Source organism: Acomys minous (genome assembly GCF_964271855.1).
Source record: "Acomys minous genome assembly, chromosome: 3".
Lineage (NCBI taxonomy): Eukaryota > Metazoa > Chordata > Mammalia > Rodentia > Muridae > Acomys > Acomys minous.
In genome coordinates, this window is record NC_140485.1 from 115,012,027 (window position 1) to 115,031,377 (window position 19,351).

The following is a 19,351-nucleotide window of genomic DNA, read 5'->3' on the forward strand; positions in this document are numbered from 1 at the left end:
TACGATCGATTGTCTTTTTCGAATGTCTTTTTAGCACAATTGTCACTTCTTGAATCAGCCTCTTAATGACTAAGGATAACTATGTGTTTATCACAGTAGCCATTTTTGCGCTCTTTTTGTTTTCTTCAGAGACTGCGAAAAGAACGTTTCAAGAGAAAGGCATCCTGGCTGGAGAAAGCAGAAGTTTTAAGCCTCACTTGACCTTTATGAAACTGTCGAAAGCACCGATGCTCTGGAAGAAGGTGAGAGCTCGTCTATTTGTGAGGCTGGCCTTGTTTTCCAGGGCACAGCAGGCTTCTGCATGCTTGCGGGTGTAAGTGACGTCTTGTGGTTTTTTTGTGCCCTAACCTGGGACTCCAGGTGAATGTAGTTCTAACCCAAGGAGGTGAAGATCTTAGTGTTCCTAGGAGGCTGTTAGATCAGTGCCTCATTTGCTGCGTGGCTGTGAGGAGCACGCTGACACACCCCTGGCCGCTGTGGCTTCTTTTGCGACCACTCCCAGAAGAAACCTCTAGATGGCGCCAGAGCTGTTGTGCTGCTTTCCTGCTTATGGCTTCTGCCTCCTTGAGCTAGCTCTCAGGGCTTCCTGCCCTGCTAGTCCTATTCTGTTCTCCTGCTGCTCCCCGTAGGCCGCTATTCAAGCCCAGGCTGAGGGGTGTTCTAGGACTCTGCTTTTTGTAAGTCTTTCAGGGATTCCTAAAGACAGTCTTGCGCTTTCAGCAATCGCCTCCACTCGGGGCCTGGAACAAGGGTACCATGGACTGGTATCCGTGGGACCCTTCCCTTCCCTGCGCTTCTCCCTATAAGGTTGGGCTATAGTAACAAGCTAAGACAAGCGTCTTTTAGTTTCCTTTAGCACTTGGTGGTTCCCCACCTTCCCCCCAACCCCCCCACGGCCACGCATGCATGCATGCATGTACACACGCAGGTCCTCACGGATACATACAGGCACTCACTTTTCCTTGATATTTCCAGTTCAGCCTAGGAGTTCCTTAGGCTGGCCTCTGTTATACCAAAATTTGTGAAATGATCCTACAGATCAGTGTCTGCTCGCTGCTCGGCATTCCCTCTGCTCCTGTTAAGGCTCTATGAATGAAGGTCCGCCCTGTGCTTATGAGCTTTCTACAGACTGTTGTTAAAGGTGTCCTCAAAGAGACATCTTGCATATTTTTGATAGCTATGTGAAAAATGCATTAATATCGACATAAGGCATGATTACAAAATATGCTTAGATAAAATGATTATTGTAAACGATCATTTTTGCTGGCAGAGCGTGCTGTAGACTGACCACTTCCCACTCCTTATCTTCCTTGTTTCGCTTTCAATGGACTGCCTTCTTGCAGGTGCTTTCACACTTAATCCCAGAGTGACAGATCAGTGGTGAAGGTAATTGCCCTATTTCAACACGTTGCTTTGTCTTTACAATATTAACGCACGGTGGGAGCACCCAGTCACATTTACCAAATGGGCGTTTACATGCTCCAGGGTCTAGAGCTCAGTCTTTCAGACTGTTCCTATGTGATGTCTTGGCACTTTAGCTGCTCAGAATTGACTTCCTCCCCCGAGAGGAAAGAGGGAGGCCCAGGAGGTTTAAATGCCTCCAGTGAGGTCACGTTCTTGAGGTTCAGAGTCTCTGTGTCTCAGAGCCTGTCTTATGCTCCGTCTCATGGTCTTCCCTCCCTCCTACCGGCCAATGCCAGTTCATTTAAATTCATTTCTATATATGGGGCGCTTCTGTTACAAACCGTAGTCATTCCGTAAATATTTGTTCAGTAGCTATTACATGCCAGGGACTGGTGGCCTAGACCTAGATTAAACTTGAAATAAAATTTCATACTCTATAGATTAGAAGTCTTAATCTATAGGAAACAGATTACAGTAGTCTCTTGTCAGTGGAGGGGGTGTTATAAGGGCCACAGTAAATGTCTGAAGCCACAGGTAACACTAACCACTATGATGTTGTTTCCCCATTTGTGTGTTCATCAAATGCCAGCATCACTACTATGTACTTTGGGGACATCATTAGGCAAAAGTAAGGATTATTTATGCAGTCGGTGGCTGAACTCTGCCAAGACAGGGTAAGCAATAGCCCCTCCATAGTTCCTGCCTTGCGAATAAGTCTGGCAGAGACATTGGGCCAGAAGGCAGAAGATGAGGTTCCAACGTTATAGAGAGTGTTGGGGGACTATTCAGGCAGTAAACTGTCCCAAAATTTATTCATTTCGGAAGCTGCTAACTTGCACTGCTGGCTCATTCAGGAATTTAAGTCTTATTCCTTCTCAAGTCTCTGAGGGGCGTTGAAGAACAATCAAGTTTAGTTGGTAAGGGGAATAAGATCTTTTTGGATCAAGATAAAGGATTTAAGTTAATAGAGATGAGATAGGATAGATATTGAATTTCATTCAGAAATTTAGACCCAACCAGACAGGAAAGATGTTTACTTCAAGCTTGACAAATACAAATAGCCAAATCGGTATGAATGTAACATTTATAGAACTCATGATTGTCACATGGTTCTCTCCCTGCTGCATGTAGTTTGTTTTATGCATATGTAATAAAATAAAAGTATATGAAAAAATTGATAAAAAGAAAAAGACTTATTTAAATGAGCGGAATGTGATGTTGTGACAGCCGGTCTGATAGTTGACATGGTTACTGCGTGGCTACTAGGAGGTCCCTGTGTACACGGTAGCTACGTTGGTGAAGAGTTGATTCCCATCATGCATGGGGTGGCGTAGCACCGGGGTTCACAGTGCTCAGAAGGGCGCACGACTCAGGACTTCTGCATTGTCTCTCTCTCTGGAATACTTGTCTACCGAGCTCTAGTGCCAGCTCTCGCCTTCCCTTTTTGTTTTGCGGCAGGGCCTCACTAAGTTTCCCCTCTGGCCTTGGATTCATGGTTCAACCCCTTCTTTAGCCCTCCAGAATTACAGGTCTGCACCCCCAGGGAAGCTAATTCTCAAATTTTCTATTCAGTGCTTATAAAGTGTGGTTAACCACAGAGAACTGAAAATTTACCTAAAAGGCAGGGCCTCTGCCTGCTTGGTGACTGCCTGCACTTGCCATTTGCTGCAGCCTGACTGGCACGCTGCTGCTCTGCTCTGGAAACCCCCTCCTGGGCAGGAAGGAGATGATGTCAGCAGCCTCCGAGGCATCCTGTAATCCAATCAAGTTGAGCCTACAGTGGACTATCCTGGGCTGCAATCACGAACTTCCAGTCTTATTTCATCAGATAAGAAAGTAAAAAGAGAGGAGTACAGTAATAGTTGCCTGTCCTACTTCCGTATGTGGTGCCAATCTCTTTAAGTACTTTTTAAAATTTAAATTTAATAATAATAATAATAATAATAATAATAATAATGATGATGATAATTGTTATTATTATTATTATTATTTGGTTTTTCGAGACAGGGTTTCTTTGGTGTTAGCCTTGGCTGTCCTGGACTCACTTTGTAGACCAGGCTGGCCTCGAACTCACAGCGATCTGCCTGCCTCTGCCTCCCGAGTGCTGGGATTAAAGGAGTGCGCCAGCATGCCTGGCTCTTTTTTTTTTTTTTAATCTCAGTTGTAAAGTAATTGTGCAATGCAGACAGTTCACTATACATAATCCTATACAATGGAAGTAATGAAATTTTGTTCATTTTGAGGTAGGGCTTCACCATGTAGCCCAGGTTAGCCTCAAACCTGAGATCTCACTTGAGTCTCTTGAGCATTGGGTTTGAGATCTGTGACCACACCTTGCCACAGATAAAACTTCACTCAGTGAAGTCTAAGGCTAGATGGAATTCTAATCTCTTCTGAAACGCCCTCCCCGCCGTCTATCAGCGGACCATGGACTCCACCGCCTCTGTTCACCGGCTTCACGGTTTCTGCGCTCAGTTTCCATCTCTTGATAAAAGCCTAGCTAAAGCTTATGATGGTCTAATGATTGCAGATGGCACCTGAAAAGGGAAAGCTACCAGAACGTACACTTTGTACACCTTTAAGAAGCTAGAAACTACTGAGAGCGTGCTGTGCCAAAAATCAGCCAGGCAAACTCCTGTGTTCCTGCAGTGTCAGAGCTTATTGAAAAGCATTAACTTCACAGGCTTTGCAGGTTTCATTTTTGGCTGCAGTTTGTCACATGATCTCAATTTCCCTAGGCAGCTGGCAGCTGGAAAACAGGGTTTAATCCAGCCTTAATTACCGATAGTAGCAGTTTGGTCAGACATTTCAAATTATATCTGTTTATCTATATTTATATATGTAGAGTATGGAAATAGATACAGAAGACTTAAAGAGGGGCGTATCCAAAGAGTTCAAGTAGTTACAGAGGCCTTATGGGAACAGAAGCAGGCAGCTGATGGTACGGAGGTAGAAGCCGCGCTGGTGTAAATAATGACCCAGGTAGAAACTCGCAGCTCTGGTGTAGTCATGCTTGAACTGGGTGTTAGGACCGAGTCCAACTGTGAGGGTGAAATGTAGACCTGAGGAGGCTGCAGAGCTGTAGGATGGGACTGACCTGGATGGGAGAACGGGTAGGACGAACAGCAGTGTCAGCACTGGGGCGGAGCTAAGTTGTCGCTCTGAGGACAGTGGGAAGTTCTCAGCCCTGCAGCTGTCTGTGGCCTCATCCATCTTGAATCAAGTCTTAGATTTTTTATTTTTTTTTAATGATGCCCAGGTGAGTGTCTGGCGCATTTGATAATTCCTGGCCTGTTGTTTTAATATGCCCATGTGCCTCTATGGCTGCGGTCTACTTTACTAAGCTTGTAGGTGATGCCTTTTTACTTTTTAAGACTACGTTGGTCATCAAGGAGTGCCTCATGGGTGTTTCTGGATAGGTGTTGGTGTCTATAAAATGCTGTTGGCGAAATGGAGTCACCCTGGGCATGACACAGCTCGAAAACCACTGCTTTACACCTTGTGGAGTAACAAAGCAGGGAGCTGATGGCACAGATATATGTGGGGAACGGTAGACAGGAAGCCAGCTCACTGCTGTATTGACTCCCCTTTGGTCCCTCTTGTCTTAGAAATCATACAGTTAGCCTAATGAAAATCTTCAGAGTGTTGGTTCAAAGCGAGTGCTTCAATGAGCATTTTTCTTAAGTTTTCCTCCAAATGTCTTCAGGGTTTCAAGAATGACACAGTGGAGCGGATGTCAACGGTGATGTCTTAAGTAAAGTCAGTCTGACCCAGGATCTCCACACTCAGCACGTGTTGTGGGTCGAGGTGACTGCTCTGTGCTTACGTAGCACGTCTTCACGTGGCATAGCTCGTCTTCATGTAGCACGTCTTTACGAAACACGGCTTCACGTAGTAGCACGTCTTTACATAGCGTAGCATGTCTTCGCATGGCTGAGCTCCCTTCAGCTGGGAATTCTGTCTTCTGCAGAAAGAAGAGAGTTGAAGAACCACGTGCTGATTCTTAAAACCGCTGCTGGTCATGTTTTATTGTCCAGAGCAAATCTTCTGGTCTCTTGTGAGTTCACAGAGCTGGCTGGATCACCTTGCAGGGAATTTTTTTTATGCAATTGTATAGTCATTTTTCCAAATGTTTTTGACCAGGAAGTCCTGTTTTCACTATTCATTTTATTGCACCAGTGTTTGGTAGAGTATGGTTTAAGAATTTAAAAATTATGCTTGTCTATATATGTATGTATTTTAGTGACTTTCCTATTGAGGGAGGCAGCTTCTAAAAGCAAGTGTTTCATTTGGGGCTTAGGGTTCCAAAGAGTTAGAGTCCATGGTCCTTACAGCGGGGAGCATGGCAGCAGGCAGGCTAGCATATGCTGAGGTGGTGGCCGAGAGCTCACATTGTGATCTGCAAGCACAAGGCAAAGAGAGGAGGCAATGCCAGCTTTTGGAACCTCAAAGCCACTCCCCTCCCCATCCCTGAGGACCACTGACATACCTCCTCAGGCCACACCTCCTCATCAATGTGGGACCAAGCATTTAAATGTATGAGTCTATTAGAACCATTCTTATAAGAGGCCACTAAAGCTTGAGTGCACGTATGCTTCTGTGTATTCATGGGGGGATACAGTTTTGTGTGCACGCATACAGAGACAAAAGACAAGAGTATAGCCTTTTAAGAAAGCATGAAGAAGAAGAAGAAGAGGAAGAAGAAGAAGAGGAAGAGGAAGAGGAAGAGGAAGAAGAAGAAGAAGAAGAAGAAGAAGAAGAAGAAGAAGAAGAAGAAACAGTAGTAGTAGTAGTAGCAGCAGCAGCAGCAGCAGCAGCACTTTTAGCTTTTGACAATTTGGCTTTTTCCTTCTGGGACGTTGGCTAAGTAGCAAAACCGACTGGGTGCTTCTTCTGCCTCTCTGAGCTAGTCAGTTTTCACCCCTCTCCGCCAAAAAAGAGTGTAGCATTGAGTGCCATCCTTAGAAATGATGTCCACACCCTTTGAGACAGAGCCTCTCATTGGTTTGAAACTCACCAGTTGGGCTAGACTGACTGGCCCCAGGAGAGCCTAAACCAACTGGGAAAAAACATTCGAAGGCAGAAATAATGTAACTAGGGATGGAGATTAGTATTACTCTGAATTTTAGGAGGAATTAGTTGCCATTAATTCTAGAGTCCTGCCTAGTTTCCATGAAGTCTTGGAGGGAGGAGACCTCATGTCAGCCACAGAGGACGGGTTCACCACAGCCACAGAGGACGGGTTCACCACAGCAAAGGGCGTGAACAGCATGGGGGAAGAAATCAGTGTCAAAAAGTAGCCCCTCCCTCATGCTCCCAGATTTTGCCATGATTCAGCTAACCTTTGCCTGTGGTTGGTCTTAGATTTTTCCTAAGAGTCTGAGCTTGGACCCGGAATAGGCTGAGAGCCTCTTTGGAAGGCTCTGAACTCACACACCATAGAGCACCAGAGAGCCCTGCCTTATGCCCATAGTGGCGACTGCCAGAGACACTTGCTGGCCCAGCCTTTCGAGAGAACGCAAAGGCAGTGAGCAGGAGCATATGTGCTGGGTAGTGAGCTAGCGTGGTTTCCCTGACAGCCAGTTTGATGGGCGACTCCAGCTCATGCGCACTAACAGCATCCCTCCTGAGAGGCCAGATTGCCGATAATGTCCAAGGCGTTTTTGGTCAGAGGACAAAATGTGGCATGAGTTTCCTTGCCTAACCTGGTGTCCCTCTGAAGTCATCTTTCCAGATCTCCCTTCTCCACTGTGTTCCCAGCCCGTTGCACCTCAGGATTCTCTGCGCATGGCTAGTGAGTGCCGCACTTCAGGGATGCTCTGTCTGTATCATGTGCTGTAGAATGGCAGGATGCTTCAAAGCCAAGCAAGCCAGGAGCGCTGTCACTCATGGTGTCAACTTTAGGCAGGTCCCCTGCTCACTCTGGGTGCAAATAATGGTCTTGGTAGGTTAGGCTTAGTTGAAACTTTTTTTTTTCATTAAAAGTACAGTGTCTGAACATTTTTACTCAACTAGTGTTTGAACCCACAGACAAAATTCTAATTTAAATTTATTTTTTAAAAAGAGTCTTAGAACTTGTATAAAAAGGTACAATAACAAAGTATTCAAACTAATTAGAATTCCCTGTGGTTACTGTGAGTTTATTAAATATAAAGGTTCTGTCAAAAATTTTACCATGAGTGACAGGAAACAGTTTTTTTTTTTCATCAGAAGCCGTTTTCAGGGATTTTGGAATGTGCAACAGCTGGTAATTAAGTTCATTTTCCTAATCAAGGATAAAAGAGAGAATGGAACGTTATAATCTTGTAGGGGACTGGCATGCATCCACAGTGGCCAGAAACCAATGGAAGTCACGTGCGAGCAAGCCAGCTGAGGTTATTTGTAAGGTTTGTTGCTGGAGTGGCTGGGCAGGCAGGCTGGCTGCGGTTAAGTATAACGGCCCACACAATGAAAGAAGCACTGTGTTTTTCTTGAGAGCCCCTTCCAGATAGGAGCCGAAATGAAGGTTGAAACACTGAAGTGTGATTAGTTTATGTTAAAACCACGTTCCCATTCCTAAATATATGAGCCGGTTTATTGCCACCGTTCACTGGAGTCTTACCTTACGATGAGAGACACTTTAAAAAACAGAACAGTAGGGCCTGGGGAGATGGCTCAGGCAGTCGAGTGCAAGCATGAGGACCTTGAGGTGGGTCCCCGGCACCCATATAAGAAAGCCAGCCTGGCACAGCTGTAATCCTGGCACTAGCTAGCCACATTTAGCTACCAGAGTCCTAGGTTTATCCTTGAAGCCAACCAGGCAGCAAAGTTTTTACTTGTTGGCAAAATCTGTGCCACCATCTTGAAGGCCTAAGCATGATATTATTTTTACATTGCCCTCAAGCCGATGGCCAGAGCATAAACGAATTGCTCCCTCTCCTTCTCGCTGAGTTAGATGCCGATAATTGGTTGCCCAACTTCTTTCAGAGTAAAACTGGTCGGAGACAGGTTCAGCTTCCAGCTCCTATCCCAGCGACTGCTCGGTTGGCTCCCCCTAGTGGTCTCACGCTTTAGCATTCCGCCTTCCCTGTTTAAAACCCTCCCACTTTTCTTGAATTACACCTGGCACCTTCGCACGGGCACCTGCGGGCCCACCAGCCATTCGGGAACTGCTAAACCAATGAACTCAGGCATGGGAAGGGGTCACTTGCAAAGAGTCTGAACAGATGGGGAAATCCACCACACACAAGCTTCTTGGCCGTCGCCCGACGTGTACAAAGTGAGAATGGGGCGAACACAGGAAGGGTAGGTCAAGCTTGGCTGGTCTACCTTTCCTTGGTGCCATTCTCCTACGCTCGCACTATGGCACACACTGCGCATACACATTTTATGTAATTTCTTTAGCTCTAACAACCTATAATAATTTACCCTACTTAAGCTTTCTTTTCCTACTAAGTTAATTGCTTATTTTAGTACTGTAGTGGTATTTTAAAAATGGAATGAGCCTTTATTTTTTAAAAATCTTTAAAACTGAGCGTGGAATGTATCAATGAGCCCTCAAAGCATTTTTTTAAAAAAACTGTGCTTTTAAAAAAATGAAATGTAATTTGATTTCAAAGATACACTCTGACCCCAAGTACCTTAGAACATGTATATAATCTGGGTAGTTATATCTGGAGCAGAGAAGGGGATCGTTAATAATTAAACATTTAAGTTTGTATTATGGACAAAGCAAAGGTTACAGTGCATGTTGAAAATAAACTTACTTGCACAGAAGTCTATGGTTTCAAATGAATACTGAAAATCAACTTCTCACAGCAGTCTATGCCATGCTAAAGGAAAGTCCTTGGATGTGTGTGTGTTTCTTGTTTGGCCTAGAGAGAAACATTCATTTTTAAGTTGGTTTCAGGACTTCACCCAACTCCTGGATCATGTGTTTAATGGCTGTCATATTTAACTGCTGCCCCCTGCCTAACCATACGAAACTATATTTTGTTTGCTATAATATTCAGGGACTATTCAAGCAAATAGGATGAAAAAGCCCAATGCATGGGGTGCCTTTGCTCCCGCCTCTTAGGACAGGTGGCACGCAGCCCCATGCCACCAATTCTGTCACCCAGAGCTTGGAGAGCTGGACTGTGGGAGCCTTTTCTCTGTGAGACTGGGGCTTCCGATGTCAGTGCACGGAGGGAATTTTCTTGCACATTGAGGACGGGTTGTGTTAGCTGAAGTCAGGAGTTCTGTCGAGAAAGACGGTGATGACGAGGATGACGAGGATGACGGTGATGACGGAGAGTTGAGGAGGTAGAAGGGTGATGGGTGTGAGTCTGGGAAACCGAGGCTCAAGAGCAACTTAACACTAGAGGGATCTTGGAGAAGGCATATCTGAAAAAAAATCCCACGCTGAACTATGTAATACTCTAGATTAAAATGCAGAATTGATAACCATCATGTGTTCAAGAAACCAATGTTCTGGAACTCAGAGATCTCTGTTGGTAATTTACAGTAAGAAGGGGGCCCTTTTAATGGGTTGGCTCGTTTGCATACCTGTTCTGTGTTTAAGCAACATCTATGGGTTCTTTTGAAAGTATATTGTTTTATTGTTTTTATTTATGTGAGTGTTTATATGAATGGATATCACATGTATGTGGCTGCCCACAGTAGCCAGAAGAAGGAGTGAACCCTTTGGAGTGGGTATTACAAGACTTTGTGAGCCATCAGACATGGCTGTTGGGAACCAAACCCAGGTCCTCTGGAAGAGGAGCAAGTGCTTTTAACTGTTGCTCTTTCTCTCCAGCCCCTGGGAGTTCTTTCAGCCTCTCTTTCTTACTTATCTTGAATGAGAATCATTTACTGTGCACACATAGCTATCGCTTGATCTATTAATATCAGTGCAACATATTAAAGGCAGCTATTTCAGAAAGCTAGAGGTTCCCAAAACTAATTTTGACATTGGTTTGATTGCATACGGTTGTTTCTCAAGGATGAGTAACATTCTTAGAATTTTAATATCTTAGAGTAAATAGCGCAGAACTTAGGTATCACTCTGCTCTTTTCACACTATCTGTGGTCGTCACTTGTCCTGACCACACACTCTCTGTGTCCCCTGTCCTGTCCACTAGCTCTCTGTGACGTAGTTTCCTTATCTGGGGATAATGATTGTTCTGGTCTAAAGGCCACCGTTTGAGTTCATAGGAAATACTCTTTCTTACTACTGCTAGGTGATAGACTTTTTTTTCTTTTTTTCATCATTGTTTGCAGATTGATCTAAAATAATAAAGTGGCCTCATTTCTTTTTCTGTTTTCATCATTCCTTATGTTTCTATCTGTAAACTTAGTGACAGTTACTAAGTAGGCAGGCTGTCAGGACCTTGGCCAAGCAGGAAATGGAGTGGTTGGTGGAGGTCAGCCTCACTGCATGGCCCGGAACTGAACAACAGGAAGAGAAGATTGCAAGGCCCTTCTTGCCCAGGGTGGTGTTGTTTGCTGCCTTGAGAATCCTCACGCTGCTCCTGAGCCAGGAGCTGGGGCCATGAAAGCTCATACCTTCCCATGGCGGTCATAAGCAAGCTGGGGCGGCCCTGAGTTTGCTCAGTTGGTCTGACTGAGAGAAGCCCAGGAAGCCTGTAGTTCACCAGGGGCAATTGTCAAGATGCAGATGTAACTAACTACATGTGTAAGCATCAGGCATTGTAGTTGTACTAAGAGGGACATGGTGATGGGGAATTTTCTTTTCTTTTCTTTTTTTTGGTTTTTCGAGACAGGGTTTCTCTGTGTAGCTTTGGCCATCCTGGACTCACTTTGTAGACCAGGCTGGCCTCGAACTCACAGCGATCCGCCTGCCTCTGCCTCTTGAGTGCTGGGATTAAAGGCGTGCGCCACCACACCCGGCCTCCATGGGGAATTTTAAACTAATGTTTTCTTCACATCTTTACACCAATTCCAATATCCTTATAATTTTGAGTAACAGTAGGTTAGTTTTTGTTAGGGATAGTGATCAATAAAAATAATTTAAAAAGTTTTAAAAGGCCACTGAAGGAATGCAACCCTCTCCCACTCATGAGAAGAAGTACAAATGTTACTATTGCTTTTTAAGCAGCTGTTGGCCAAAAGGGTACACTAGCTTTGTTCAGCTCTTAATTTACATTTGTAACCTTGGTTTTGGGTCATTCATTGTTAAGAATAGATATTCATAGGAATTTATTGAGTTGTGTCACATATTTCATTAAAAACTAATTGCATCCAGGAAAATATAGCAGAGGGCCTGCAGGTTAAGCTTACTGTCAGCAGGGACAGCTCCTTCCTTTGTTTTATTTGCAGACTGTTTTCATAAATTGTGATCATTATAACAAGTAACAGTAAGGATGTTATCATCTGTTGCAACAACTCTTATCCTTCATAATAAAATTACTGTTTCATTGTTCCGAGCGCAGCAACTTTGTCACAGATTGTGAGCTAATGCGAGTTTTCCTGTCCCACATCTCTGACTGCATTCATTATGTGAATGCTCCGTAATGTAAGTCTGAACAGCCGTTGGCACATTTTAAATTATGCATATCATTGAGTTGATGTAAATGATGTTGTGAGCGCTTCCAGAGTCAATAATCTCCATTATTCATCATCACATTCAGCCATCAAATGATTCTAAATATACTTGCCAGGCTCTCATGGTATTTCTGAAGAGCTGGCTGTTTGGGTGCCAAGTTAGCATTCAGTGCAACAGCTCACAATGTCACGGGATGCTGCACCGGAGGCTGACAAGTGGCGTTGACCATCACTCATCATCTCTGTGGCTGAGAGGATGCTACAGGGAAGCAAACCTTGAGTCATCACTAATAATTAAGACAACCTTGGAGGCTTTGATATTTATTTCCACCAGGCAATTGTTTCAAAGTATAATATTGCCTGCATTTACTTATTGTAAAATCTTTTTTATTGTTGACAATTTCTTACATGTAAACAGTGTATCTTGATCATTAATACCTACTCTATAACATTCGTATTTAACTTCCTGCTTCTTCTTTCAGTGTCATAGTGTATAATGAATTTGGTACTTATATTGAGCACATATGAAGCTCTTAAAACATACATGGACTCTGTTAATTTCCAGGGAGAGTAACCCTTATATGACGTACTAGACTGTCACCCTGCATACTTAGGATACCGGGTTTGCAGCACCCTTAGCTTGCTGTTAACAGACACATCCCTCATGGAGTTTCTCTATATTTGAAGCAATTTCAGCTCACTAGATTTCATTATAGGCTGTGTTTTTCTGGACTTAACAACTTGACGCTTTTCTTTGAGCTTTCCTAACATGTTAATACCTTCTATCTTTAAACAGTGGGACACCTTGGGAAGAGTAGAGTGAGCCTGTGACAAACAGAATTGGGAGTAAATTCATGAGCCTGAATCTAGTGCCACCACACCCAGTCCCTGTAACCTTGAGTGGTAATATCTCTGAGAGACTATTTTGGCAGTCCTATAGATCTCTTATAAGACTAGGATCATTCTTAGCCCTACCTTAGGCGATGTCTGATTTTGATATAGTCACCAAGTTCCTCAGAGTGATGACTTTTCTTTTCTTATTTGTGTAGGTTCTGAGACAGGGTCTTCCTATATAGCACAGACTGGTCCATTTATTATAAAATAAAAAAACATCATTTGTTGGAGCTGGATGGTGAGATGAATTCAGAGTTTATTAGAAAAGAGACAGGCGACCCAGTACATTCTCCAGAGAACAAAGATTATGCTGGTGTTCCAATATAGACAAAATTAAGCCATCCTCACGTATTTCTAGATTCTTTATTAAAATTTTTATTTGGACAGGGAGCATGAGCTTCCGATGCTCCCGAGGCCTCGTGCCCTTCCTGTGTAAGCTATGAGCTCTCGAGTTCATTCTTGTTTTACTTGCTAATAAAAGCCAACACCTTAGGATGCACATTAGAAGTCAGTTGGGAAGAAGTTTTGCGAAATAGTTGGCGCTTGTCATGCGCTACATTTCATCAGCCAAGGAGATTAGTTTACAGGCCTCTTGTGTCTCCCTCATTTCTCTTGGGCCAGTGATGTGACTGGGGGGTGAGGGTGCTTTCCGAAAAGCCCGAGAACTTGAGTTCAGTTCCTGGGTTCCACACACGGGAAGGAGAGGAGCAACTCTCTCTGAGTTGCCCTCTGACTTCCAAATGTGCGCTGTGGTTTGCCCCTCCAGATTAATAAATAAATGCAAACAAAAGAAAAAAAATGACATTTTATAAAAAAATGAAAAGAGAACCCAGCAACTGTGGAGTGCTGGCATTGTGATCCTGGGACCTGAAGTCTTTTCCAAGCTGCTGAAGCAACCATTGCCCTCCTCTTCCTCCAGCTCACCTCCCTAAATGCACATGTACACACACACATGTACACACACATATACACACATGTACACATATACACATACATGCACACACACATGAACACTTGCATACATGCACATACACAGACATGCACGAATGCATACATACAGAGAGAAACATTTAAAAAGACGAGTGAAATCGTTTTCATTGTCTTAGAACTTAAAAAAAAAATAGAGATAGCCAATACAAACAATCAAAACCTCTATTGGCTCTAAACACACACATCAATCCCCACACATGGATGATAAGTGACTTCACTTCTACAAAGGTCAACTGGAAAAGTCAGAGTCTGGAACTAAATCTTGTGATCCACCAAATGAACATAAGACACGTCCTGCTGTGTCTGGAGGCCTTTTCCCTCTGTCCTCTCTGGCTCTTACACACTTTCTGCCTCCTCCTATTCTGCAGGGTTCCCAGACCCCTGAGGGGATGTGTTTGATAGGGGCATCTCATTTAGGACTGAGTGTTCTGAGGTCTCTCACTCTGCATGTTGTTCAGTTGTAGGCTCCATATTTGCTCCCGTCTCCTGAGGAAGGCACTGATCGCTGGGTCTAGCAGAATGCTGCTAGGGGTCACTTTATTGTGGCATGCCTTTAGCACAGCGGTTCTTAACCTTCCTAACGCTGTGGCCCTCAGCACAGTTCCTCATGTGGTGGTGACCCCCAAACATAAAATTATTCTCTCGCTATATCATAACTGTAATTTTGCTACTGTTACGAATTGGAATGTACATTTCTGATATGCAGGAGATCTGCTATGCGGTCCCAGTAGGGCTTGTGACCCACATGTTGAGAACTGCTGCTTTTGCAGAACAGTGGTATTTGCATTTCCCCCAGGTCCCTGGCCTGTCTGATGTCAGGTCCTTGGGTTCCATCTCATGGAGTGGGCCTCAAGTGTGACCATATATTGGTTGGTTACTCCCACAAGCTTTGTGTCACTGTTGCACTAGCACACCTTGCAGGCAGGTCATCATAGTATATTAAAGGATTTGTAGCTGGGTTGGTGTTTACCTTGGTAGCATGTGGAGTACCTTCCAGTAACATGAAACACTAGTCCTTAGTGGTGAAGGCTCTAGATAGGCACCATCTCAACGTCGCCATGTTCAGTGAGTTATGTAGGCACTGTCTTCAGCAGTAGGGCCTTACTTCTAGCTTGTGGAAAACAACCAATAGCCCTGGCAGTACCCTGGGTTGTTTGGAGTTCCCGCTGGGGCCCCTTTGACCAACAACTTAGTTAGATAAAACTCATTTCTTGTAGTGAAAACTTCATTTGGAGATGAGAGATGTCCAGGTGGGGCTCCATCGCCTCTGTTATTGGGCCACTTCATTCAGATAGTCTTCATAATGTATATATTTTTTGAAAGTTTCTACTGGACTAGGCTCATATGCCTTTTCAGATGGCTCCCAGTTTTATCTGTCCTTTTCTGCATTCCCTGTCACAACCCTTCTTCTTCCCTCACCCTTACCGTTTGGTCCTTCCATGCCAGCTGCCCCACCCTCATCCATCCATAACTGTCTAGTTAATTACCCCATCTTAGGGAGGTCCATCTTGCCCCAACCCAATCCCCTTACTCCCTACCTAACCTCTGTGGTTATGTGCAGTGTAGCTTGCTTATTGACAACTTAGCAACTAAAACCGGCATATAAGTGAATACATCCCACGTTTGTCTGCCACAGACCTGGGCTTTTGACAGGGTGTGTTTTGAATTGTCTGGGTTACCTCAATCAGGTTGATCCTTTTCTAGTTCTGGCCACTTAACCTGCAAATGTCATGGTTTCATTTTTGAAAAAAAAAATAGCTGAGTAATATTCCATTGCATAAATGTACCACATTGTCTTTATCCATTCGTCCACTGATGGACATCGAGGCTGTTTCCGATTCTGGCTGTTTTGACTAGAGCAGCAATGGAGACGGTTGATCAAGTGTCTCTACAGTAGGATGAGGCATCCTTTGGGTCCATGTCCAAGCGTGGCATAGCTGGATCTATAGCCAGGAAGATCTATAAGCAGTTTCCTGAGGAGCTGCCACATTGATTTCTATAGTTTGCACTCGTTTCTACAGCTGCACACATTTGCACTCCCACCAGCAATGGGTGTGTGTTCTCCTTACCCCACATTTGCCAGCATGAGCTGTCACTTGTTTGCTGATCTTAGCCATTCTGACTGCTGTAAGAGGAATCTCAAGGTAGTTTTGAATTGTATTTCCCTGGTGATTTAAGGATGTTGAACATTTCTTTAAGTACTTCTCAGATATTTGAGTTTCCTCTTTTGAAAATTCTTCGTTTAGATTTTACCCCACTTTTAGATAGGGTTATTTGTTTTCTTATGTCCAGGGTTTTTTTGTTTTGTTTTGTTTTTTGTTTTTTTAAGTTCTTCATCTAGTTTATGTAGTAGTTAGTAAAGATTCTTTCCCATCCTATAGCCTGATGCTTTGTCCAAATGACGTTCCCTTTGCCATACAGAAGCTTTTCAGTTTCACGACCACTTATTAGTTGTTGTTTTCAGTGCCCGTGCTATTGCTGTTCTGTTCAGGAGGTTGTCTCCCATGTCGGTGTGTTCAAGACCCCTCGCCCATTTTCTCTCCTGTCAGGTTCAGTATATCTGGTTTTATGTGGAGTTATGTGATATATTTGGAGTTGAGTTTTGTGCAGGATGATAAATAATGGATCTGTTTGTATTCTTTTATGTGTAGCCATTCAATTTGACCATTACCATTTGTTGAAGATACTGTTTTGTTTTCAGTATGCATTTCTGGCTTCTTTATCAAAAATCAGATGTCTATAGGTATGTGAACTTGTTTCTGGATCTTCAACTGAATTCCATTTTTCAACTTATCTGTTTTTGTGCCAATACCACATTTTTTTTTATTACTATAGCTCTGTCGTACAACTTGAAATTGAGGATGGTGAGGCCTTCACCAGTTCTTTGCCTTTTTGGGGATTGTTTTAGCTATTTTGGGGGCTTTTGTGTTTCCATGCGAAGCTGAAAATTGCCCTTTAAAGTTCTATGAAGAACAGTGTCAGAATTGTGAGTCCAGGACAGCCAGGACTACAGTAGAAACCCTGTATCAAAAAACAAACAAACAAAGGTAAAAATAAATAAATAAATAAATAAATAAATAAATAAATAAGTAAAATGCAGAGACTGTGTCCTGGGACTCTGAGGTTTAAGTGTCAAGACACTGCATGATGTTGGGGAGGGGAAATGTTGTTTCCTCCTGGGGAACTACTGCAGTACCACAAGCACCTGCTGCAGTCTTCAGGGGCCAGCTGCCCCTGCTGCGTGCAAGTAAGGAGCGGCAGATGGAGAAAGATGCAGAAGAGTCACTGGTGTCCCTGCCCCTGCTCAGGTCTGCTTTGTCATCAGGTGATTTTTGTGTAAGGGCTTATATAATGTGAGTTCATGTTGGTAGATCTTTCCCCTCCCTATAAGACACGGAGCTCCACCCCACATAGGTCGTTGTAGATGATCAGTCTGTCCCTGATACTGAGGCATCATATGTTCTCTTACTCCTGAGGCTCTGAGTGCCACCACCTCAAATTAGCCCTCTTAATTCATGGCTTCAAATACAGCCCCCCCCCCCCCCCCCCCGCATGGAGACTCTTAAAAAAAAAACCAATTTCGGGGCATCGGTTTTCAAGTGCCAGGAGGCAGTCTTGAATTCAAAACGTAATATCGGGTTCTGAGAGATTGATAGAAATACGAACTGGTTGCCCCGGAGAAATGACTACTTGACACGATTTTGTTTTTATCATTTCAAGGGAGTGAAAAAAATCGAGCCTGGATTGTATGAACAATTTATCAACCACAGATTTGGAGAAGAAATTCTGTACCAGATAGATCTCTGTTCCATGCAGAAGAAAAAACAAAGCAATGGCTATTACCACTGCGAGTCTTCGATTGTGGTTGGTGAGTGCCATGGAAAGCATCACCCCGTGTCTTTCCTTTTGATTTCTTAATATCCCTTCTAGAATAGGTATTTCAGGTTAGTTGTTTATTTTTCAAAATACTACTGTTTTGTTGTTGGTTTTTGTTTTGTTTTTTGTGGTGAAGTGGAAACTGCACAGAATTTTCCTCTCTCTGTTATACTTGTACACATTATCATAATTAGATCCTGAAATATTGACTAAAATTTGTTTCAGTTAAATTTTACTTCATGAACAGAGGCTCTCTGCAGGGAGAGCCTCATGGCCACACTGCTCCCCACCAGGCAGTGCCATGGCAGCTACGCCTTTAGTCATGGGTGATGGCTATGGGAAGATGACGTGTAGGTGGCGTGTGACGTACAAGACTTGTTGCTTCTGTAAAGAAAACAAGCTTGGAGGGGGAAGCAGAGATCTGTGTGTTCAGATGGCTCCGTGCTCATGCGTGAATGCTGCCAGTGGCATGTGACGAGACCCAGTCCAGTCAGTTCCCAGGAGGAAGTGTGCACACGAAAGGAATGTTCCTTAACTAGACATTGGTAACTCCCACCTGCCGGAGGGTGGCTGGATTTCACATGAGCCTGCTCTGTTAGACCCAACTGTGCTGTTTCCAGTGAGATACCAGTGCGAAGGGGCGAACTCGAACACGGCCTGCCTTATGTGCCTTAAGTAGCATGAAGATGAGTACGTTTGTGAATAGTTCAAGCTCTCCAGTCAAAATATGTTCTTCCTACATCAATTCACAAAGAAAGAAGGAAAGAAGGAAGGAAGGAAGGAAAGAAAGAAAGAAAGAAAGAAAGAAAGGAGAAAAGTCCTTTATCGGACCTACCGGTATCCCAAAAGAATCATTGTATGCTGAATTTTAAAAATTATTCAAGAGGCAGCTGTATTTCTGAATCCTCTTTGCAGAGCTTCACAGATGTCATCGTTTACCCCCCAAAGGTCTGTTTTGAACAGAAGATTTAAAGTGTAGGTCGAGTTTTGTATTCTGAAACACTCCAGTGCTGTTTTAAGGAGCATTTTAAAGCTTTCGGGGCCTGCACATAAGGCTTTGCTGATGTTCACACAGAGGGGAAATGCAGATCCTCCTGTGTCATGGGGATGTTGTGGCTTTCCTAGTCTCCTTTGTACCTGTGGTAGACCTGCCTTGGAAAGGGACTCGGGACTTCTTTCTCTGAAGAGACTGTGAGATTTGCATTATAAAACCGATAGTGTCCATCAGCTCAGTGGCCAGTAGGGGGCTCCATTCCACCAGCCCCACATCTTGTCTTCTGCTTATCTGCTTTTTTGCAGGCAGGTCACCAAATTTCCCCCACTGTAGGGAGTGCACATCCATCCAGCCAACCATCTTTTCGGAGCCCACTCTAATACAGAGTAACTGTATTTCATTCTGCACAGACCAGTTCTGAATTTTTGTACCATTTAACTTTTAAAAGTACTTTGCTTATTACAGATACTTTATATTGTTGATCTATCATGTTCAGTGATGACAATACAAATTTTAAATTGATGCCTGCTTCTAAAATAATTTATTATAATTGAGTTTAATATACACTAGAGGTTTATTTTTATTTTTATTTATTTATTTATTTGAATATGTGCCTGTACAGAGGCCTACCATCAACATCAAAGCTGGGTCTCCTCCTTCTCTTCCTCC

The 19,351-nt window shown here is 43.6% G+C and overlaps 1 protein-coding gene across 8 annotated transcripts in view; it reads left to right on the forward strand.

Annotated features, from left to right (window-relative positions):
* The window catches only part of AKAP7 (A-kinase anchoring protein 7), a 119,310-nt gene that overhangs the window by 53,850 nt on the left and 46,109 nt on the right, over window positions 1–19,351 (forward strand). For 7 of the 8 annotated variants that reach the window (XR_014778369.1, XM_084777786.1, XM_084777781.1 and 4 more), the window contains exons 6-7: window positions 130–242; window positions 17,533–17,680. Coding sequence is in view for 7 of the 8 variants with exons in the window: in XM_084777786.1 (XP_084633912.1) it covers window positions 130–242; window positions 17,533–17,680 (261 nt within the window). In the remaining variant the exon portion in view is untranslated. Of the gene's footprint in view, window positions 1–129; window positions 243–17,532; window positions 17,685–19,351 lie in introns of all 8 variants that reach the window. The other variant, XM_084777783.1, reaches the window with a different exon arrangement.